Source organism: Rhinoraja longicauda, chromosome 8 (assembly GCF_053455715.1).
Source record: "Rhinoraja longicauda isolate Sanriku21f chromosome 8, sRhiLon1.1, whole genome shotgun sequence".
NCBI lineage: Eukaryota > Metazoa > Chordata > Chondrichthyes > Rajiformes > Arhynchobatidae > Rhinoraja > Rhinoraja longicauda.
In genome coordinates, this window is record NC_135960.1 from 39,219,106 (window position 1) to 39,244,272 (window position 25,167).

Genomic DNA, 25,167 nt, shown 5'->3' on the forward strand with positions numbered 1-25,167 from the left:
CTAGAACTTCTGTTCCCATTCTTCCGAGAGTCTTTTGCAATATCTCCTGTATTCCCTTTTACCTCATCTTCATATTCACAATTTGTTAACCCCTCCCCCCCACTACTTAGTTTAAAGCCACAGGTGTCACACTAGCGAACCTGCCTGCCAGAATGTTTGTCCCCCTGCTGTTAAGATGCAACCTGTCCCTTTTGTACAAGTCACCCCTATCCCAGAAGAGATCCCAGTGGTCCAGAAATCTAAATCCCTGCTCTCTGCACCAGTCCCTCAGCCATAAATTCATACCCTCTATCTCTCTGTTCCTGGCCTCACCAGCACGAGGTACCGGTAGCAGTCCAGAGATAACTACCTTCGACGTCCTACTTCTCAGCGTTTTTCCCAACTCTCTAAACTCCCGCTGTAGCACCTCCTTCCTCTTCCGCCCGACGTCATTCGTGCCCACGTGCACAACGACTTCAGGTTGATCGCCTTCCCTCGCTAGGATTTTCTGAAGCCGGTCTGTGATGTGTTGAACCCTGGCACCAGGGAGGCAACAGACCATCCTCAAGTCCCTCCTGCTGCCACAGAATCTTCTGTCCGTCCCTCGGACTATGGAGTCACCGACCACTACGGCTCTTCCAGACTTCGGTCTCCCCTGTCGTGTATCCTTGCCAACAGGTCCGCCACTCGGACTGGAAACGTCTTCTGCCCCGACAGTTCCCAAGAGGGTATACCTATTTGCAATAGGCACAGCCACTGGGGTCTCCTGTAGTCCACGTCCACTCCCCCCGGAAACAGTCTCCCACCTTCGCTCGACCTGGACCCTTGGCGTGACAGCCTCACAATAGGTCCTGTCGAGGAAACTCTCGCATTCCCGGATGGCCCTGAGGTCATCCAACTGCCTCTCCAACTCCACCACACGTCCCTTCAGGAGCTGCACCTGGACACAGTTCTTGCAGGTGTAGCTCCCAGAAGCTCCCGCGACGTCCCTGTCTTCCCACATCCTGCAGGAAACACACCGCACCAACTTTTCCGCCATCACCTTGTGCCTATAACCAGCTCTGGCTTAAAACAATGGTATCCTCCTCACCTCAGCCTCCTCGCCGAAGACTCGCAGCCAAAGACTCGCACTTTTCTCACTGGGCTGCACCTGAACAGGGCTGCACCCTTTTGTGAGCCTTGCTTATATCACCAATTTAAATTGCCTGATTGTCCAATTTACCTGACTTCTCACTTAAACTGCCTGTTGAACTGTGATTAGCACTTACTTTACTGCTCAGCCAACGGGCGTCCTTGCTCTGCTCCCGGACTTTTCAAATTGACTACTACTTCCTTTTGGCGCTCTTTTTAAACTGCCTGTTGAACTGTGATTAGCACTTACTTTACTGCTCAGCCAACGGGCGTCCTTGCTCTGCTCCCGGACTTTTCAAATTGACTACTACTTCCTTTTGGCGCTCTTTTTAAACTGCCTGTTCAACTGTGATTAGCACTTACTTTACTGCTCAGCCAACGGGCGTCCTTGCTCTGCTCCCGGACTTTTCAAATTGACTACTACTTCCTTTTGGCGCTCTTTTTAAACTGCCTGTTCAACTGTGATTAGCACTTACTTTACTGCTCAGCCAACGGGCGTCCTTGCTCTGCTCCCGGACTTTTCAAATTGACTACTACTTCCTTTTGGCGCTCTTTTTAAACTGCCTGTTGAACTGTGATTAACTCCAGGCTGTTTATTCCGTGGTCATCTGGATCCAGAGTGACCGCCTAATCACACCCATCACTTATATACACAGCCATACAAAGTAGTTCTTGGATACACAAAGTAGTCCCAGCAATATCACAACATCCCCTTGTCTTATATATTACAACATCCCCCTTGTCTTATATAAAATTGTTTTCTTTACCATTCGAGGGCTAAAATATATTTAACAAACAAAACCAAAACACCATTGCTTTTTGCAAACAAAACCAATAGCACAACTAAACACAATTGCTTTTTTCGCCATCATGGTGGTCACTCCTCTGCGGAATTTCACTCATCTCCGGGTGGTCACTCATCTCCGGGTGGTCACTCACTCCGTGTGGTCACTCATCTCCGTGTGGTCACTCACTCCGGGTGGTCACTCCACAGATATATACATATATACAAAAGCATCAAATATAATACATTAAGCTTTCAGTACACAGATCACTACACAGGTCATTAAACACAAAATATTCATTTTGTTCCATATCTTCCCCTCAAGAAGACGTGCTGTGTAGATCAAACGTAGTGTAGGCTCTAGATGCTCCACCACCATGATTTGCCTGCCACTGCTGGCCTCCCACTGCTGGGCTGGCACTGCTGGGCTCCCACTGCTGGGTTGGCACTGCTGGGCTCCCACTGCTGGGCTCCCACTGCTGGGCTCCCACTGCTGGGCTGGCACTGCTGGGCTCCCACTGCTGGGCTGGCACTGCTGGGCTCCCACTGCTGGGCTCCCACTGCTGGGTTGGCACTGCTGGGCTCCCACTGCTGGGCTGGCACTGCTGCGCTGGCACTGCTGGGCTCCCACTGCTGGGCTCCCATTGCTGGGCTGGCACTGCTGGGCTCCCACTGCTGTAATCGCGGTGCGTGCTGGCCCCGCCCACAGGTGCTCCACGGCAGCTGCCGCTCAACTTTTCGAACACGCTGCCGCTGCGCGCTGGCCCCGCCCACAGGTGCTTCCCCGGCCCCGCCCACAGGCGCTCCCCGGCAGCTGCCGCGCAATTCGAACACACTGCCGCTGCCTCGGGCCCCGGGTCCGTCTCGACTCTACGGTCGACGCGCCTGGGTGAGTATGTAGTGCCTCGGCCTTTACCGGTCGCCGCACCTCCGCGGGTGGTCGGTCCCTCCGGTCCCTGACCCCCTCCGGTCGCCGCACACCTCCGTGGGTGTCGGTCTCCTCCGGGGCTCTCCCGGTCGCCGCACACCTCTGTGGGTGTCGGTCTCCTCCAGGGCTCTTCCGGTCGCCGCACACCACCGTGGGTGTCAGCCTCTCCCGGGGCTCTCCCGGTCGCCGCACACCTCCATGGGTGTCGGTCTCCTCCAGGGCTCTCCCGGTCGCCGCACACCTCCGTGGGTGTCGATCTCCTCCGGGGCTCTCCCGGTCGCCGCACACCTCCGTGGGTGTCGGTCTTCCCCGGTCACCGCACACCTCCGTGGGTGTCGGGTCTCCCGGTCTTCCCCGGTCACCGCACACCTCCGTGGGTGTCGGGTCTCCCGGTCTTCCCCGGTCACCGCACACCTCCGTGGGTGTCGGGTCTCCCGGTCGCCTCCGGTCTCTCCCCCGCGAAGCAGTCGCAGGCTCCCAATCTCGGGCCTGCACAGGTGGTGGGGCGCGATGTGGGCCTTCACACACCGCCCTGTGCAGCTTGCAGCGTCACGTCGGCAGCTCGGCGCTGACTACTGAGCAGGTAAGTATACCTACATATATTGGCCCCTTAGCGAGCGGGAAACTTTTTTCGTTCTTCAGGGCTCTATCTTATCTTCCTCTTAACCTTTTTGCTGGGTTCCTTTTTGTTAACCTTCTTTTTTTTTTTTCTTTCTTACGCACTTGTTAACTTTTTTTCTTGGGGTTTTTGTTGTTTTCCTTTTCTAGGCACCATGGGCTCCCACTGCCACCATGTTGTTCTTCGTGGTCCGGTACCTTTGGTGACTCTGGACGGACCACGACTACACGTGTTTAAGATGTTATCATGGTGCAGCTTGTACTCCAGGCTGTTTATTCCAAGGCCGCCTGGATCCAGAGTGACCGCCTAATCACACCCATCACTTATATACACAGCCATACAAAGTAGTTCTTGGATACACAAAGTAGTCCCAGCAATATCACAACACTATTTTGAGGGCAAAATTATTTTAAACTGTTGGACACAAGGAAAAGTCAAACTGAGCATAGATGATGTAAGATTACTACTGAAAAAGCTGGCTTATATAAGATATTTAGGCATATGTACAGCTGGTATTTGAGAAAAATGTATATGGAAATATGTATTTTTAAGTTTCTGTTTTCCTTATTGTTGTTCTAGTGTGAACTCTTGGTAGAATAAGGTAAAGACCATCAACTATTCGAAATTTGAGTCCGAGTGAATACTCTAAAATGGAGGCCCTCATTCATACTTTCAAACAAGAAAACATTAATTTTATTTGTCCTCATCACCTCATTTCCTTTTGAATTTTTCACACAAGAATAAGCTTTATATGATCACAACAATTCAACAATTACTTGTTTATCACATTGTTCACTGACATTTCAAAACATCTTCAGGTCATTAATGTGTTTTTTTCTTGATTTTGAATACTTCATTGGTAAGAGGCAGTATTGTACTTGGGGGGGGGGGGGATTTAGAAAGTAACAAGGAAATGTGAAGGCAACAGCATAATGTGATATGATTAACAATTCAAGTGGAGTGTAACAAAGGAATATTGATGGGGAATTGGATTAAAGAGATCTAAATAAATGAGTAGTGTTAGATGTTTAAAGAAATATTTCATCTCAATGTTCTATTGAGGAATATAAGAGCCACAGAAATAATTATTCTTTAGTAATGAAGTTATTAGATTGAATGAAAAATCTTAAAATTGCTAACGTTGAAGGTAAGGATCATTTTGGAAATGTACAAAGGATGATGAAAAGAACTGATGGAGACTAAAAGTAGAATAGTACAGTAAAGCAAGAAATATGAAAACAAATCGTAAGTCACGATGCAGCTCTATAGGACTTTGGTTAGGCTGCATTTAGAGTATTGTGTGCAGTTTTGATCGCCCCATTACAGGAAGGATGTGGAGGTTTATCAGAATGATGCCTGGATTACGGGGTAATAGCTGCAGGGAAAGTTTGGACAGACTTGGATTGTTTTCTATGGAACACCAGAGGTTGCGAGAAGATCTGAGAGGTATATAAAATGATGAGAGGCATAGGTAGGGTAGACAGTTAGAGTATTTTTCCCAGGATGAAAAAATCAAATACTAGAGGCTGTAGCTTTAAGGTGAGAGGGGAAAAGTTTAAAGAAGATGTGTGAGGCAGGTTTCTTTATATACAGAGGGTGGTGAGTACCTGGAATATACTGTCAGGGTTGGTGGTTGAAGCAGATGCGTTAGTGGCATTTAAAAGACTTTTAGATAGGCGTATGAATATGCCAGAAATGGAGGGATATTTGTTGTGTGCAGGAAAATAAGTGATGGTCTTGGCATCATGTTTGACACATACATTGTGGGCTGAAGGACCTGTTTCGCTGTACAGTTCCAAGAAAGACATTTTATTTCAAAAAAGAAGAGAATTGCAAATGTAAGGTCTCCTGCCTTCACAGGTACTAAAGACCCATTTCCTGGTGTGTATTTAGAAACATAGAAACGTAGAAAATAGGTGCAGGAGGAGGCTATTCAGCCCTTCGAGCCATTCATTGTGATCATGGCTGATCGTCCCTAATCAATAACCCGTGCCTGCCTTCTCCCCATATCCCTTGATTCCACTAGCCCCTAGAGCTCTATCTATCTTTTAAATCCATCCAGTGATTTGGCTTCCACTGCCCTCTGTGGCAGAGAATTCCACAAATTCCTGCATTCGACACCAACACCATTGTCAAGTTTGCAGACGACACAACGGTGATTGGGATGATCACCAACGGTAATAAAACACACTACAGAGCAGAACCTGGCGGACTGGTGCTCAGATAACAACCTGTCCCTAAACACCTCCAAGATCAAGGAGCTGATCATCAACTTCCGTAGGTCACACAACGGGGAATACGCTCCGATCTTTATCAACGGGGACAGTGTGGAGAGAGTGTCCAGCTTCAAGTTTCTGGGCACTCACATTTCGGAGGACCTCACATGGTCCACTAACACCGCTGCGCTTGTCTAGAAGGCGCAGCAAAGTCTGTTCTACCTGAGAACACTGAAAAAGTCTGGTCTGCCCCAACAGTTGCTGACGACCTTCTACCGCTGCACCATAGAGAGCATCCTAATGCATGGCATCCCTGTGTGGTATCTCAGCTGCATGGAGGCTAAGAGGAGAGCTCTTCAGCGGGTAGTCTATAGAGCTCAGAAGATCATCGGAACACAGCTACCAGCCTTGGAGGGCATCTACAACACACGATGCCTCAGAAAAGCCACCAGCATCCACAAAGACGCCTCACACCCTTGCAATAGTCTGTTCGAACTTCTACCATCTGGCAGACGCTACAAGGCCTTCTACGCCCGCACCTCCAGACTCAGGAACAGCTTCATCCCCAGGGCCATAGCTGCTAGGAACCGGTCCTGCTGAGCCGGATGGTCACATCGCACAGCGAACCGGCACAGACCTACTTGCACTTTATTCTGTTTTAAAACTGTTTCAAATTTTGTTTCACTGGGTGGTCTAAATTTATACTGATTAGCTAATTAATTTATTGCATCGTATGGAAGTCGCATTCTCAATCTCGTTGTACCCCTGTACAATGACAATAAAGATATATTGTATTGTATTGTAAAAATTCACAACTCTCTGGGTGAAAAAGTTTTTTCTCACCTCAGTTTTAAATGGCCTCCCCTTTATTCTAAGACTGTGGCCCCTGGTTCTGGACTCGCCCAACATTGGGAACATTTTTCCTGCAACTAGCTTGTCCAGTCCTTTTATAATTTTATATGTTCCTATAAGATCCCCTCTCATCCTTCTAAACTCCAGTGAATAAAGCCTAGTCTTTTCAATCTTTCCTCATATGTCAGTCCCTCCATCCCAGGGATCAATCTCGTGAACCTACACTGCACTGCCTCAATTACAAGGATGTCCTTCCTCAAATTAGGAGACCAAAACTGTACACAATACTCCAGATGTGGTCTTACCAGGGCCGATACTCCAGTTGTGGTCTTTCCAGGGCCATTAACCAGGTCTTCTAAGTCCCTCTGAAGCTGAGGCTGAAATTCATAATGGAGAAAAATGAATTGACATTTGATAAACAAATATTCTCCATATGTCTTGAAGTAGATGGATACTAAACATTCACCACCCGGTTGTATGAGGGGGAAAAAAAGAACAATATGGACCAAAACTGGAGTTTAGAGAAATTAAACATACTGAGTGGGTTTGACAGGATAGATACTGAGGGCTAGATTTAGGTAACAATAGACAATAGATGCAGGAGGAGGCCATTCGGCCCTTCGAGCCAGCACCGCCATTCAATGTGATCATGGCTGATCATTCTCAATCAGTACCCCGTTCCTGCCTTCTCCCCATACCCCCTGACTCCGCTATCCTTAAGAGCTCTATCTAGCTCTCTCTTGAATGCATTCAGAGAATTGGCCTCCACTGCCTTCTGAGGCAGAGAATTCCACAGATTCACAACTCTCTGACTGAAAAAGTTTTTCCTCATCTCAGTTCTAAATGGCCTACCCCTTATTCTTAAACTGTGGCCCCTTGTTCTGGACTCCCCCAACATTGGGAACATGTTTCCTGCCTCTAACGTGTCCAACCCCTTAATAATCCTGTACGTTTCGATAAGATCTCCTCTCATCCTTCTAAATTCCAGTGTATACAAGCCTAGTCGCTCCAGTCTTTCAACATATGATAGTCCTGCCATTCCGGAAATTAACCTAGTAAACCTAGTAACATAATCTCTGAAATAGTTACTGATTACAACACTGAGCTGGTGGTCGTGCACTTTGGAATCCTCTACCTCAGAGTCCTGTGGATGCTGACTGATTTGCTGAGAAATTCCTGTTGATGTGCTTGAATAGCACAGTATTGGAGCATCAGCAATTATTGTGGTTGATAGGTCCCTGTCTACAAATGAAAATGTGGAGCCCAGTGCTCTGATTGGAGGTTGGGTTCAGTTTGACTGGTGACCAGAGCCAGAATTGGATCACTGGTGGTTGGTGCGGCCAAGAGATTTTTTTGATGTGGGGTGGGGGGGGGTGGGGGGGGGGGGGGGGGGGGGGGGGGGGAGGCAAGGCAAAGCAAAGGGTCTAGAGATTGATAGTTTCTAGGGTTGATAAGAAGTTGACCACCATTTGGTTGTGGGGCTCTGGATTTTTAGGGTGTAAAATTTCTACTGTAAAAGAAATTTCTCAAGAAAGTAAATACACTGATGCGCTTTCTTGATCACCACATCAGTGTCAAGGGACCATGTTAGGTTGCTGGAGTGTCCATGGATGCTTAGGAACTTGACGCTGTCGGATTTGTTTTTTCTGTGTTTGTTTGGGTAATGGTGTTCAGTCACCTTTTCACATTTTGTGAGATAATGAAATTTGTTTCAACATTGCTCCGTGATATTTACTTCTATAAGAGATCATTCTGGCTATCCCCTACTAACAATATCCCTGAGGTTTCCTGCCTTCACAGGTACTAACGATCCACATCCTGGTGTTTATTTCATTAACCAGGTCTTCTAAATCCCTCTGAGTAAATCTGGGAATTCCCTTGTCTCTTGCCTGCAAGCTATCTCTCAGCCATATTTTGTTGCAATCTCACTGCTTTTTGGAGTGTGCCTTTAAGGTCTGATGCCCTCCTCCAATTCATGGCAAAGGGATGATACCTGCACTGAATTGAATGAGATCCTGTCAGGAACTGTGCACTTCATTCTGGCTATAAACCACCCATACATTGTTATAAGATCTTTGACTAACTTTGCAATTCTTTGCAGAGCTTTGATCTCGGCATTAAATACAACAATGTTTTAGTCTGCCAAAAACAAGTGAAATCCAATCAGGGGAATAAATCCCAATTTGTGCCCTTTTTGATTCTGCTTCTAAAATTGTCATTCTTCTCCATAACAGCAGATTTAAAATTCATTCATAGATTTGACAGAAAAGAGTCATGTGCTGAAATAAGCCATTTCTTTTAGTCCGGGAGGAATAGTCACATTAACCAATTCTGAAGAAGGGTCTCGACCCGAAACGTCACCCATTCCTTCTCTCCCAAGATGCTGCCTGACCTGCTGAGTTACTCCAGCATTTTGTGAATAAACCAATTCAACTGGCTGATTCATATTAAAAAGTCGAGGAGCACAGATTCATTTCTCAAGAACATTTCACATTAAAGCAAGAACAGGGGGAATTCAATTTTTTGCTTCATAAATTTGAAAGCGACCTTATTTATCTTCTGAGGACCTAGCCTGTATAAATAAGATAAAAACAAATGTGTTTTTTAACTTGTGGTTGAAACATATGCAGTTTCTGACTAATGGCATTTGGTTAATCGGCAGGCAAATCTGGAATGATCATTACTTCTTATTGGAAAGCTGACATCCAGAATGCAAATTTGGTCTTCAGCCAACCAAGATGGTTGCTCTCTGCAGGAAACCAGTTTAATGATAATTGATTTTTAATAACTTTATACCAGATATTTTTACCTCTTAACTTCAAGTCTATAAATACATTGTGGTAATCTGTTGCTAGCTGTGAACTATGGTTTTCTTTACCTGAATGGCGTTCAATTCCCCAACATCTTCGTCGGCATTTCTGATGCCCTTCTGATGTCCTTCTGATGTAGCGCTTTGTCCCCCTTTCTCTGTAACCTGAAGTCAAACCAATCAAGGTGTTTATGACCACCCGTCCTTTTCTGCTGTGTTGATAGCCAGGTCTTCAGCTGTCTTAATCACACAGCTGCGGATTTATTACATGTTCTATATCCTGTCTCTGCACTTAGTTGGTGCTCAAGCTTTTAACCAAGCGTTTGGTTACCCAATAACTATCTCTCTCCGTCCTGTCCTTTGGCTTGATCTCCATTTACATCTGATAATGATTCTGTGAAACACTTTAAAATGTTTTTTTATGAGAGGCAACACATAACCACAAATGCATATAGAGGCAATGATGCATGCGAATAGCTGAGAATGAGTATATATCCAGTGGTCTCTGATGGAAATGATAGCAAACCTATTCATGTGTTTAACTAAGAGCTTTATCCATCTGTTCTTCTCCATGAGTTATTAAACAACTTCAGAGTCAATGTCAATTAGCAATTGTTCTAAATAATTGATGCCCTGCTGAGTAAACATTTGTTTATGTTGCGTTGCCCCATGTTCGTCCTGCCGGCGGCCATCTTCTTTGACCCCACCGCCGCTGCGCTGCACCAAGGGAGGAAGGTCAGGCGTGGGGCACGCCGGGATGGGCGCTGGTCCTCCCGCCGCCGGGCCCGCCAACCCTCTCCCGCCAACCTTCTCCGAACTGCGCAGGCGAGGCTGCCGGGCCTGGCAAGTGGGAGCGCATTTATTAAAGTTTATCAAGTGAATTACTGTTAAAATATAACGAAACTTGATACTGCACACCGCAGGCAAATGGTGAGTAAGGTGAGCCTAAAATTGTTGCGCTATCGTGTACCGTTTTGGCTGTATTTCGGGAACATGCATACATACAAGATGAGAGCTTTAGTAATATATATATATATATTTAGATTATTAAGAATGAGGTTTCCAAGTACTTAGAAGCAAATGTTAATATAGGCTAAATTCAGCAGGGTTTTGTGAAGGGGAGGGGTCTTGCCTGACAAATCTGTTGGAATTCTTTGAGGAAATAGCAGGATAGACAAAGAGGAATCAGCAGGTGTTGATTACTTAGATTTTCAGGTCTGTGATAAGGTGGCGCACATGAGACTGCTAAACGAGATGGGAGCCCATGGTATTAGAGGGAAGATATGAGCATGTATAGAAGACTGGCAGAAGGCAAAGGGTGGGAATAAAAGGGTCCTTTTCTCGTTGGTTGCCAGTGACTAATAAGGTGGTAGCTCAGGAGTTCGTGTTTTTCCATGTTACTTTTCATTTTATAGATGATTAGGAGGATGGAATTGATAGCTTTGTGACCAAGTTAGCGGACGGTACGAAGATAGGTGGAGGGGCAGATTCTATAAAGCAGGGAGTTTGCAGAAAGACTTGGATAGGTTGGGAGTTGGCAAAGAAATGGCAGATGGAATACAGCTTGGCAAGGTGCTGTCATGCACTTTAGTAGAGGGTAAAACGGTGACAAATGCCTGACAAATCTGTTGGAATTCTTTGAGGAAGAATTTTCTAAACGGGCAGAGGATTCAGAAAGCAGAGGTGCAAAGGGACTCGAATGCTCGTGCGGGGTTCCTAAATGGTTAATTTGCAGGTTGATTTGTAGTAACGAAGGCAAATGCAATGTTAGCATTCATTTTAAGATGACTAGAATATAAAAGTAGAAATGTAATTGAAATATTGTAATTGTGATTGAATATTAAAGCTGAGGCTTTGTAGGGCACTGGACAGACTACATTTGGAGTATTGTGAGTAGTTTTGGGCCCTGTATCCGAGGAGGGATGTGCTCGCATTGAAAGGGGTCCAGAGGAGGTTTACGAGAATGATCCTGGAATGTTTGGTTTGACATTGGGCGAGCATTTGATTGCTCTGAGCCTGTACTCGTTGGAGTTTAGAAGGATGAGGAGAGTATCTCATTTAAATATACTGAATAATGAAAGGTTTGGATAGAGTGGATGTGGACAGGATATTTCCACTGGCGGGAGAGTCTCTAGTGGCAGAGCCAAAGGAGATTGTGATTGACTTCAGGAAACGAAGTGATACACATAACCCAGATGGCATTGATGGCGCCAAAGTAGAGATGGTTGAAAACTTCTCTTGGACCACCCATATTGAAGCAGCGACCAAGAAAGGCAACCAATGCCTCTTCTTCCTTAGAAGGCTTACGAAGTTCGACATGTCCCTAACAACTCTCACCAACTTCTACAGATGCACCATAGAATGCATTTTATCAGGATGCATCACAGCTTGGTATGGGAACAGCCCAGACTATCACACAAACCAATCTTCCTTCCATTGACTCCATTTATACTTCATGCTGCCTCGGCAAGGCCAGCAGCATAATCAAGGATGAGTCACACCCTGGCCACTCCCTCTTCTCCCCTCTCCCATCAAGCAAAATGTATAGAAGTATGAAAATGCACACCTCCAGATTCAGGGACAGTTTCTTCCCGGCTGTTATCAGGCAACTGAATCATCCTAGCTCGAATCCTGAACTACTATCTACCTCATTGGTGACGCTCGGACAATCCTTGATCAGATTTTGCTGGCTTTACCTTGCACTAAACGTTATTCCCTTATGTATCTGTACACTGTAAATGGCTCGATTGTAATCATGTATTGTCTTTCCGCTGACTGATTAGCACGCAACAAAGGCTTTTCACTCGGTATGCTTGACAATAAATTAAACTGAACTGAAACTGAAATGAACCAAATGCAGTTGAGAGGGACAGATAGATCAGGCATGACTGAATGGTGGAGCAGGCTCGATTAGCTGAATCACCTAATTCTGCTCCTATGTCTTATGAATTTATGAAATTTCATATAAATGGATGCACATCTTTTCATCTCCCTCAAATTTGATGTGGTGGAAGAAGAATGTTAGGATTACAGAAAATATATATTTGTCTATGCTTGCTATTTTTAGCAGAAAAATTGATGGCAGTGGACAATGATGGACCTTAGTTTTAATTGTATGTTTTTAAATGTAAGCATCTCAAAGTTATAGAAAATTCTGTTCCATTGTTTTAACATTTGTAAAGTGGCATCTTAAGTTCTGTGTATAGTCACATTGTGCAATTAGAATTGAGATAGCTGAGTAATTCCATCATGGATCATTATTGGAGGCCGTGTAATTAAGACCTGAAGAAACTGGAGTTGATTTTATGCATATAATCTGCATTATGAGACCATTGTGGGAGAGACCAAACCTGCGGGTCATAAAATATCACTAATGGGCAGAGAAAGGCATAGAAGGGTATGTTGATAAATTGAGATGAAGTCGAATGGAAGGACATTTGTGTGAAGCATATCCACTTGCATGGATCATTTAGGCTGATGACCTCATTATTGCTGCATACTATGTAATTTTGATGGCAAAATCAATTTGTATTGTTTAACAATCTGTTGAGAACTGTTTGCTCTAGGCTGCTGAGTCCCTTTTTAAGTAGCCTTGGTATACTGTGCATCCTAACCTTCCTTCAAACCTTAACCATCGTATCAATGTCAATATTCTCCATATTTTAAAAGTGAACTGAAAGTTAATATTCATTAACTAACTAAATGTATAAGATGTCATCTGATAAATTTATAATTGTCACTCAGGGCGATATGCTATTAATATTGAGCAATTAAATCAGGACGATAACAGATTTGATTGCAATAATATGCAGTTCTGCACGTCTTCAAAGGGACTTGAAGAATGCAAAATGTGCATGGCATATCTTTTTGAGCATGTTGACAAAAGATCATGATTATGGTACATGTCCTTTGACCATCTGAATCTTGCTTACAGCAGAGGTTTCCAGCCATTGTTGGCTTCTCTCAACCACAAAGAAAACTCTTTGCAAAAATGTTTTTCCTTAACGTTGGATTGCTTTAAGTTGGCTAGTTATAAGGAGTATGCAGGAAATGAATTTGGTTCAAACCTATCTTCATCGATGGGTTGGCGACAGAAAGAGTCAACAACCTCAAGTTCAAGGGCATGCATATCTTTGAAGATCTGTCCTGCACCCAGCACATTGTTGCAATTGTCAAAAAAGCTAATTGATGCCTATATTTCCTCTGAAGATTGATGAGATTCGGTATGTCAGTGAATAGTGTTTTGAACTTTTTAGAGAGCATATTGACTGGTTGCATTATGGCTTTGTTTGGCAACTTGAATGCCCAGGAATGAAGGAGGTTACATGGTATAGCAGACATTGCCCGGTCCATCGCAGGTAGTGACGTCCCACCATTGAGAGATCTGTAGAAGGCGCTGCCTCAGAAAGATAGCCAATATCGTCAAAGACTTACACCACCCTGGCCACACTCTCTTTTCACCCCTACCATTGTGAAGAAGGTATAGGAGTCTGAAAACTCTACCAGGTTCAAGATTAGCTGCTTCCCAACAACCATCAGACTCTTGAACTACGTAACATTAATCTCAATTTTGAATGATCAGCCATGATCACATTGAATGGCGGTGCTGGCTCGAAGGGCCAAATGGCCTCCTCCTGCACCTATTGTCTATTGTCTATTGAACTAGACACTGCCTTTGGTTGCACTAAAAACTTGGTGGTTTTGCACTAGAATTGGGGTTATTAATTTATTGTTGTTTTTAGTGTATATTGCATTTGCATGCTGTTGCAAGTAAGAATCTGTTATCAGTACATATGACAATTAAACACGCTTGATTCTTGACTTGACAACTGGGAATAAAAATCAGAATTGCCACAAAGTTCCCTCACAAACTGGCTAGAGGATATGTTATTTACTTCTCACCATACAATCTTCTCTAAACAGGGGGGACTAAACTCAGGTTGGGTGGTTATCTTGTGGGATATCACTGTTCAGTTTGAATGCATGGTCCCAAACATCCCATTGATTCTCTGTCCTAATTCCACCCTGACCCTCTGTCCACATTTTCCTTTCATGGTCTGAGAAAAGTCAACAAACAGCATCTTTCCACTTTCTGTATTTATTTCAGATTTCCAGTATTTGCCTTTTTTAATTTACTGTTATTCATTTAGTCTGTAGATCTAAGGCCACAAATATTTTTTTCCCATGTAAGCTTTCTAAATTGGTGAATATTTTCAGCAATTAGTATTTTTACTGCAGATTCCCAAATGTCAGATTCCATATAGGACGTTTATGTTGGAAATACAAAAATACCACAAATAACGCTGCTTTATTTCATTTTCTTATAAATGGAATATTGCAGCATTAGGGAACGTAGCCCCTCGTGCCATTCATTTGAATGATTCCCAGTCTGTGTCATAATTCCCCCTGCACATGATCAATGGTACATTTCTGAAGCTGTTACAACGCAGGGAGATCATCAAACACACTGTGAAGATGGAAGGATGTGATGCATTGGGCTTTGTTCACCATTCTCTGCAGGTTTGGGTGCTAAATACAGCCACAGTGAAAAATTAAGAAGTTTTGCTGAACATTTGTTCAGTTCCAGCTGGAGCATCATAGAAGCGAGATATGAAGGCTTTGCAGAGGATATAAAACACATTTACTGGAATGGCTCCACACAAAGGGTTACTTTTAATCCATCTGAATAGATTGAAGAAGTTTTCTCTTCCTCAAACAGAGAAACCTGAGAAAAGGAAAACAAACAAAACTGCACCAGCTAGAACCTGAAACAAAAACAGACATGCTGGAAGAATTTAGCCAATCAAGTAGCATCTGTGGAAAGAGAAACCAGTTGACATTAATCCTGTGAAAAGGTTTGTTAAAGGTGTGTAAAATCAAATAGGGAGGCTGAATGGCTGATAACCAAGTGACATGCATTTCAGCTGATTGCAGTGGAGAAGGTTCAATGGAGGAGACAATAGCAAAAATATGACGGGGGCACTAATTTCTTGGTAAGGGGCATGGTTCAAAAGGGAAATCGGCAAATATTTAAAGCATTTCTGGGTTTTAGGGAAAGGTACATCATCATCATCATCATATATATACAGCCGGAAACAGGCCTTTTCAGCCCTCCAAGTCCGTGCCGCCCAGTGATCCCCGTACATTAACACTATCCTACACCCACTAGGGACAATTTTTTTACATTTACCCAGCCAATTAACCTACATACCTGTACGTCTTTGGAGTGTGGGAGGAAACCGAAGATCTCGGAGAAAACCCACGCAGGTCACGGGGAGAACGTACAAACTCCTGACAGTGCAGCACCCGTAGTCAGGATCGAACCTGAGTCTCCGGCGCTGCATTCGCTGTAAAGCAGCAACTCTACCGCTGCGCCACCGTGGAGAGGACTAAATAGATTAAGAACAGATGGATATTCAATTCCCAAATGCCAACTTGCAAATTCAGCTCTTTTGTGATACTATGTTCATATCAACTTAATAGTCTAGAAAATTTCAAGATAAACACAGAAATACATAGCACCATTCAACAAGCCTCTCAATTTATTTTCATTCTTAAACAGATTTATCAGGTGTTCTAAAACATGCTTTTGTGAGACCAAATAATTGATAAATAGTAATCAAATAATAATTTTACCCAATCTATCAGTTGGCCAGATGCTGATTAAACCAATGTCACATCTGGTGCCAGGGAATGTACAGAAGGAACCGAAACTAATCCCCTTTCTTTTTTTCTTCCCTATGGTTCCAGCATAATCAATTGTAAAGATTGTAGTTCATAAGTAGAGTTGATAAGTAGAGTTTCATTGCTGCCTTGTTCCTACAGGCTTATGTTTGATCAGTTGATTACACTAATCTGTTCAGGTCCAAGTGATTTTGTTTTCCTTTGAGGAACAGGCAAGACCATGGTTCACTATAAATGGTTGATGAACTACAGCTGGAAGCTGTGTTTATAATTGAATGTCAGCCATCTGATGTACAAACCTAATGCAAAATCTGAACTTCCAGCCCAGTGCAATACTGAGAGGGTGCTGCGATGTCAGGGTGCCTTATCTCATGACACATCAAAATAGTTGGGTGGGGGAGTGAATCAAGACATTATTTTGAAGAATAGCAGAATTCTACCTAGCGTTCTGACCAATATTTATCCTTCAGCCAATATCTCTAACGTATAGAAAAAATGGAGTGCTCATCGGTGCTTTTTGAGAGCTTACACTATTTTACTCAACGCTTACAAAGTAGAATAGAATTAGAGTACTTTTTTAGCAAGCAGTAATGGAATGAACAACCAGTTATTTTGAGGCTCTGTTTTATGTTTGTAACTAGCCCTTTATAATTGTTAACATATTTAACAAAATTAATGGAAGTTTGTAATTATTGTAGGAAAGCTATTCCTACTAAGTATTTTTCTTCCCTATTTTGTATTCATTAAACATGGGTAGTAACTATAAATCTTGAACCAAGATCTGATTGACCCTCTGCCTGACCTACTGAGTGTTTCCAGCAATACATTATCTTCATCTAATTGGCAAAAGACCAGAAGGGACAGGAGCAGACAGACTTTGTAATAATCTAGAATGCATTGCATGAAAAGCCAGTGGAACCAGATTCAAAAGGGAATTGTGTAAGTACTTGAAATGAAGCAATTTAACTGGCTCTGGGGAGAAAGAAATTAATTAAATATCCTTCCAAAGAATGTCATAATTAAGATAGACCAAATAGTCTGCTTGTGTGCATTGTGATTTTTGTGTCCAAGCCATTGCAGTCAGGATGAAATAATTGAAAAGGGTTGTCTTTTCAATATGTGTCTTGGAAGATAATACTAGGAAATTGAAGATCCACTCTGCTTAGCATGGGAATATGAGACCCAAGTGTTTTTCAGTTTAAAAACCCAATGATTGGGAACACAGCATTTCTCTGGTAATCGCGCCATTAATAATGGGTCAGTGCACTAACACTGATACATTATTCTCTAATGCAAATGGGTAATTCTGGATCCTGTTCATGTTTGTCTGTGCAATGAATTAGCTTCTCCCAGGCTGTGATTGATTCCATTGTTGTCATAGTTATTTTTCAAAAAAAGCTTCAGTGTGTCTTAACAGCTGTGGCAAGGTACAAAAGTCCTGCGCAGCTCTCAGGAGAAATGAAAAGTAATCGCAAGTTTTTCTTTGCTCAGGAAATCTGATTTTAAACTGTATGTATTATTCTAACAGTCTTCAGGTAAAAAGGAACCTTCTATTTCAAACAAAACAGAAAATGCTGGAAATGCTCAGCAGGTCAAGTGGAATCTGTGGAAAGAGAAACCAAGTGAACACTTCAGGTCAGAGATCCCTCCTCAGTTCAGAGGAAGGATCTTTGGCGTGAAACAGTAACTCGTTGTTTTACACTTTCTAAAGATGCCTGATCTGATGAGCATTTCCAGCATTTTCATTGTAGTTTTAGATTTCACTTACTTTAGTGTAGTTTAGAGATGCAGCATGCAAACAAGTCTTTCGACCCAACAAGTCCACACCATCCATCGATCACTCATGCACACTGGTTCTATGCTATCCCAATTTCTCATCCACTGGTGGCATCCTACACACAAAGGGCATTTTTATTGTCAATTAATCTATGAACCCACACGTCTTCGGGATGTGAATGATCATACTCGCATGGTGAACACGCAAACTCCACTCGGATAGCACCTGAGGTCAGGATCCAGCCCAGGTCTCTGACATTGAGGCAGCACTCTACCAGCTGCGCCACTATGCTGTCCCTAGTTTTTAAACAGAAGAACAATTGTATTAGTCTCATTCCATTCCCTTACTTTCTTGAGCCTCTGCAACCTGCTCATCTTCACATCCCATCATTAACTCCTCTACTTCCTCAGAAGTTTTTACAGATACATACAGAGTAAAAGAATGGCAAGAGTGGACATTTGACCACTGGAAAATGACATGAGAGAAGTAGTAATGGGGAACAAAGAAACGGCCGATGAAATGATTACATTTTCCGCATCAGTCTTCACAGTGGAAGGTGCCAGAAATTCGAGAGAGTTGGGGCAGAAATGAGTGCAGCCACTATTACAGAGGAGAAGGTGCTTGAGAAAGTAAAAGGTCTAAAGGTGCATAAGTCACCGGGACCTGATGGATTACCCCCCAGGGTCTGAAATAGGTCGCTGTAAAGATCGTGGTTTTCGAAGTGATCTTTCAAGAATCACCAGAATCAGGAATGGTTCCAAAGGACTGGAAAATCACAAATGTGACTCCACTGTTTAAAAAGAGAGTGAGGCAAAAGAAAGGAAATTATAGGCCAGTTATTCTGACTTCTGTGGTGGGTAAAATTGGAGTCTATTATTACGGATGAGGATTTTGGAGTGAGGCAAAAGAAAGGAAATTATAGGCAAGTTATTCTGACTTCTGTGGTGGGTAAAATTGGAGTCTATTATTACGGGTGAGGATTTGGAGTACTTGGAAGCTCATGAGAAAATAGGCTGAAGTCAGCATGGTTTAGTTAAGGGGAGATCTTGCCTGACAGTTGTGTTGAGGTTTTTTGAGAAGGTAACAAGCAGAATAGACAGGAGAGTCAGTGGATGCTGTTTACTTGGATTTTCAGAAGACCTTTGATAAGGTGCCCCACATGAGCTGCTAAACAAGATAGGAGTCTAGTTTAATTTAGGTTACAGCGAGGAAACAGGCCCTTCGGCCCACTGGGTCCGTGGTGACCAGCGATCCCTGCATATTAACACTATCCTACACCCACTAAAAACAATTTTTACATTTATCAAGCCAATTAACCTACAAACCTGTACGTCTTTGGAGTGTGGGAGGAAACCGAAGATCTCGGAGAAAACCCACGCAGATTACAGGGAGAACATACAAACTCCATACAGATAGCACCCGTAGTCAGGATCGAACCTGGGTCTCCGGCGCTGCATTTGCTGTAAGGCAGCAACTCTACCGCTGTGGTGCCATGACCCCCCTGGTATTAGAGTCCATGGTAGTAGAGGCAAGGTGTTAGCATAGATAGAAGACTGGCTGACTGGCAGAAGGCAAGGGGTGGGAATAAAGGGGGCCTTTCGTGATTGGCTGCCGGTGACTGGTGGTGTTCCACAGATGTTGATGTTTTTCCACCATCATTCTCTGCTTCCTTCCATGAAGCCAATTTGCTTTCCATTCAGCTATCTCTCCTTGGATGCCATGTGATCTAACCTTCCAGAGCAGCCTACCCTGCGGAACCTTTTCAAATGCCTTACAGAAATCCATGTATACAACATCTACAGCTCCGCCCTCATCGACCTTTTTGGTCACGGCTTCAAACTTGTAACTTTGCTCTTCTTTGTTTCCAGGAGAGTTGTCACACATCTTTGCACTTCTCTCTATCAAGAGTTATTTACCTTATATTTCAGCATTTACATTAAGAATATGATATTACTCCTGGTGTAAAGAAGGTGGGACATATTAGTGTTGCCACTCAGCCATTAACTGTGATTAGCTCGTAATATTAATATAAGGGTTGTTATGTCACCACCTCTCCCTCAATGTCAGCAAGACAGAGGAGATAATCATTGACTTCAGGTAGCGAAGTAACACACATACCCTAATCTGCATTGATGGCACTGAAGTGGAGATAGTCGAGTTCCTAGGATTAAATATCACCAGCAATTTGTCCTGGACCAGCTACATCGACCCTATAGCCAGGAAAGTACACCAAAGCCTCTACTTCCTTAGAATGCTTAGGGAGTTCAGCATGTCTCCCACAACCCTCACCACCTCTCTATAAATGTGTTATAGAAAGTATCTTATTGGGATGCAGCATAGCCTGATTTGGGAACATCTCCATCCAAGACCACAAGAAATGGCAGAGAGTTGTGGATGTAGCCCAGGTCATCACACAAACCATCCATTCACTCCATCTATATTTCAGGCTGCCTCAGCAAAGCCACCAGCATAATCCAGAGCGAGTCTCACCCAGGTCAATAGACAATAGACAATAGGTGCAGGAGTAGGCCATTCAACCCTTCGAGCCAGCACCGCCATTCAATGCGATCATGGCTGATCACTCTCAATCAGTACCCCGTTCCTGCCTTCTCCCCATACCCCCTCACTCCGCTATCCTTAAGAGCTCTATCCAGCTCTCTCTTGAAAGCATCCAACGAACTGGCCTCCACTGCCTTCTGAGGCAGAGAATTCCACACCTTCACCACTCTCTGACTGAAAAAGTTCTTCCTCATCTCCGTTCTAAATGGCCTACCCCTTATTCTTAAACTGTGGCCCCTTGTTCTGGACTCCCCCAACATTGGGAACATGTTTCCTGCCTCTAATGTGTCCAATCCCCTAATTATCTTATACGTTTCAATAAGATCCCCCCTCATCCTTCTAAATTCCAGTGTATACAAGCCTAATTGCTCCAGCCTTTCAACATACGACAGTCCCGCCATTCCGGGAATCAACCTAGTGAACCTACGCTGCACGCCCTCAATAGCAAGAATATCCTTCCTCAAATTTGGAGACCAAAACTGCACACAGTACTCCAGGTGCGGTCTCACCAGGGCCCGGTACAACTGTAGAAGGACCTCTTTGCTCCTATACTCAACTCCTCTTGTTACGAAGGCCAACATTCCATTGGCTTTCTTCACTGCCTGCTGTACCTGCATGCTTCCTTTCAGTGACTGATGCACTAGGACACCCAGATCTCGTTGAACATCCCCTCTTCCTAACTTGACACCATTCAGATAATAATCTGCCTTTCTATTCTTACTTCCACTGCTTCTTCTCCCATCACCAGGAGATACAGAAGTTTGAAAATATACACCTCAGGATTCAGGAACAGTTTCTTCCCACCTGTTATCAGACAACTGAACGGTTCTCTCATCAGCTAGAGTGCAGTCCTGACCTCCCATCAACCTCACAGGAGATCTTTGAACCTTCTTTTATCGAACTTCAATGTTATATCATTGTATTCTAAATTGTATCCTTTATCTTTGCACTGTGGAGAGCTTGATTGTATTCATGTATTGTCGCTTTTTGTAACTGGATAGCACGCAAACAAAAGCTTTTCACAATCTTGGTACAAATAATAATATTACTAAATTGTAGGAAGGTAAGTAAACACCATTGCCCATTCACCTTCCTCTATCATCACAAAGGTCATGTGTAAGCTATCTTTGCCTGTTTGTATTTTTGAAAGCAAGCGATTTAACACCATGTTTTAATCATGACATGTCCTTGTTGTTCCAAGTCACTTTTTGTATGCTGTCAAGATCAGCAGTACATCATCTCTGTATACTAAACATTAGAGGGATTTGCTTCCATATGCGGTTAAGTTGTTAACATCAATGCTTTTCTCAATTGTCTAGGGGTGACTGCTTGTCTGAAGTGCAAGGGCAGAGTTTCTGAAGAAGACTATGAGATAAATAGCATGACTGGTCCCAAACGTGGACGTCTCAATCGAGAGCGGCAGGTAATGTAGATGTTTTTTTTATGATGGATAACGAAGTCCATATCGGAACAGTCACTATTTTTCAGGAATGGTAGAAAAACTTAAAGAAGATGTGATAATGTTTTAAACATTGATTAAACTACACCTAATGTACTGTGCACTGTTCTGGTCACCACATAAAAGACTGTTAAGGTTATCCGATAAAGGTCTTCAAAATCATCACGGATTTGATAATTACACTCAAATAAACTGTTTCCTTTTTAGGTTGATCTAAATCTTGAGTCCAGCTTAGAAGATGGTCAGTAATGAATCTGTTAGAGAATTCAGGAGAAACTTATGTACCTTGACAGTGGATAGAATACCAACGTGTCTACCAAGTTGAGGTCTCGTGTCCATTAGATCTTACCATTAGTAAGCGAAATACAAGGTCTTGGTGTTAACAGGGTCCTCAGCCATTTAAGAGTCACCCTTCTGTAGTGAGCGGTCGTGTATGCGTTGCATGCGGTGCCCTTTGCTGCAATTATAGGTCCCAGGTACTGTAACATGGCTCCATTGTACCATGTTGGCTCTTAGGTGGCCAACATGAGTGCCGAAAATGCTTTTGTCAATTGCCTCCCGGCCTCTCAGGAAGCTGTTCAGTCTAATCCTTGTGCAGCCTCCACTGCCAAGAATGTTTGAATGAGTCCTGGCACAGCTGCTGGGGATGGTCGGACGTGTTGCTGGTAATTTTTAATGAAGAGTCTTCTCTTGGCATTGCGCTTCTCTGCAGCAGTACATGCACCTAGTGGGTGCCTGAATATCTATGGTTGTCTTTTCAATAGACAATAGGTGCAGGAGTAGGCCATTCGGCCCTTCGAGCCAGCACTGCCATTCACTGTGATCATGGCTGAACATCCACAAACAGTACCCCATTCCTGCCTTCTCCCCATATCTCTTGACTCCACTATCTTTAAGAGCTCTATATAACTCTCTCTTGAAAGCATTCAGAGAATTGGCCATCACTGCCTTCTGAGGCAGGGAATTCCACAGATTCACAACTCTGGGTGAAAAGGTTTTTCCTCATCTCCATTCTAAATGGCCTACCCCTTATTCTTAAACTGTGGCCCCGGTTCTGGACTCCCCCAACATTGGGAACATGTTTCCTGCCTCTAGCTTGTCCAATCCCTTAATAATCTTATATGTTTCAATAAGATCCCCTTGTCCTTCTAAATTCCAATGTTTACAAGCCCAATCACTCCATTGTTTCAACATATGACAGTCCTGCCATCCCGGGAATTAACCTCGTGAACCTACGCTGCACTCCCTCAATAGCAAGAATGTCCTTCCTCAAATTTGGAGACCAAAACTGCACACAGTACTCCAGGTGTGGTCTCACTAGGGCCCTGTACAATTGCAGAATTACCTCTTTGCTCCTATACTCAACTCCTCTTGTTATGAAGGCCAACATGCCAGAAAGTTTTCCTTTCTCCTTGGCTGGCAGTAGCCCTCTGGGTGAACAAGTTGTTAATAATTGTTCCTTTAAAGCAGCCAGTATAGATCCTGTAACTATTGTTCATTTTCAGGTAGTTATGCTTTGCATGGGGAGAGTGTTTATGCTGAGCAATGGGCACATGGGGAAATTCTAGTTATGAATGCACCTTGCATTCTGAGTTTACAGACTTCCGGGTGTTGCTTCAGACACTGGTGCTATTTCACCAGGTTGAGGAGGAACGTGTTGATGGATTTAAGGAAAAGCTTGATAATAGCCTGGAATGAAAGGATATGCTTAGAGTATAAGAAGGAAGGAGGCTCATGTGGAATGTAAACTCTCGGACCGGCTGCTTATACACATTAGCCTAATTCTGTGCTGTTCACTGTGCATAAGTTAGTGAATATAGAATAACATGCACAGTCTCATCCGCTCTCGTCTTCACTCTCCTTTTCATGTAGATTTACAATATTTTGTGTGGAAAACTATTTCGATTCATTCAAAATTATTCCAATGGTTCACATTTGTTGTAGTTTTATGATGCTGAATATTTGAAGTAATTCAAATACATTTGTTTGTCCTTATTATCTAATACTACTGTGTGAGTTTAGCGACCTTGCTGTAAACAGTGCACCAAATGTTGTCTATATATAAAATGCTTGGCCCTAATCCAGAAATACATTGTAACAAATTGGTATCCCATGCTTTTATGTGGTTGTAATCAAAGTTTTTGTTTGCTTATTGTCAGCTTCCAAAGCTGTTTGATGGCTGCCATTTCTATTTCATGGGCTCGTTCAAAAGCTGCAAGAGAGAAGATTTAGTTCAGATGGCCAAGACTGGTGGGGGCCAGATTCTTGCCCGGCAACCCAAGCCAGATAGTGACGTGACTCAGAGCATCAACACTGTGGCCTACCATGCATCCCCTGGGTCCGATCAGTCGTTCTGTACACAATACATCATCTATGACAAAGACAGTGACTACAAGCCCAAGAAAACCAGGCTGGGGAAAGTGTGGACTACCCATTCTGCATGGCTGATTAACTGTGTGAAATCATTTGAACTGCTTCCAGTTGCTGACAACTAGTGGAATTATATATAAATTGTTGATTTATTTTATAAATTGATGTGTCTCCATGTGCTGTTGATTAAAAATGATATAAAAAAAATTATTAAAATGTCACACCAGCTCAAAAAATGTGAATAACATTAAAACAGTGGGTCAAAGTTTGCTTAAATTAATCACTATGAAAATTGCTTTTTAATGACCTCCCTCTGCTAGCGTCACTTATATTGTGTTACATTAACTGTTCATTATGCTAAATTAGGCTCATTCAATAAAAAGATTTATTTTATATCTTGCTCTAGACGTTTTTCGCACTCGATTTGTTTTAACATGAAAAGAATAATGAAATACATGTGCTTACTTTGATTCGAGGCATGCCAGTATTGTAAAGATGCTTTAATTCATTCTTTGTTAATATTCTGGTTATCAAATCATGTACTTGTATTTGTTCCTGAGTTAAGACTGTTCAATGCTTGGGCTCTTGGCAAATCACTGAAATGAAAAGCACTGTTGAAGGAAAACAATAAAATGTAGTTTTATCTGTAAGCTGTTGTAGACTCTTTCATTCTGTAACACTCCCCCCCCCCCCCCCCTTCCCTCCTGCCTTGTTTGTGGTTGCACCTTATTATTGAATCAGTAGCACTAGTATTGCTTAAATTGAGTTGACCAAACAAGCCTGTGAAATTATGAATTCAGATCATGTTGCAGTAAAGAAATAAGTCGTTCATCTTCCTTCACAGTCAACTTATGAGAGGACTAGATCGAGTAAACGCACAGTCTTTTGCCAGTAGGGGAATCAATAATCAGGACATAGGTTTAAGGTGAGGGAGAAAAGATTTGAAGGGAACCTAAGGGGTGACTTTTTTATACAAAAGGTGGTGGGTGTATAGAACAAG

General features: G+C 43.2%; 1 protein-coding gene across 2 annotated transcripts in view; it reads left to right on the forward strand.

Moving 5' to 3' along the window:
- Positions 1-24,781, forward strand: part of bard1 (BRCA1 associated RING domain 1) — a 144,963-nt gene extending 120,182 nt beyond the window's left edge. For both annotated transcript variants that reach the window (XM_078404477.1, XM_078404478.1), the window contains 2 exons: positions 21,658-21,761; positions 23,957-24,781. In XM_078404477.1, coding sequence (XP_078260603.1) covers positions 21,658-21,761; positions 23,957-24,292 — 440 coding nt within the window. In that variant the 3' untranslated portion in view covers positions 24,293-24,781. The remainder of the gene's footprint in view (positions 1-21,657; positions 21,762-23,956) is intronic.
- Positions 24,782-25,167: the final 386 nt, after the last annotated feature.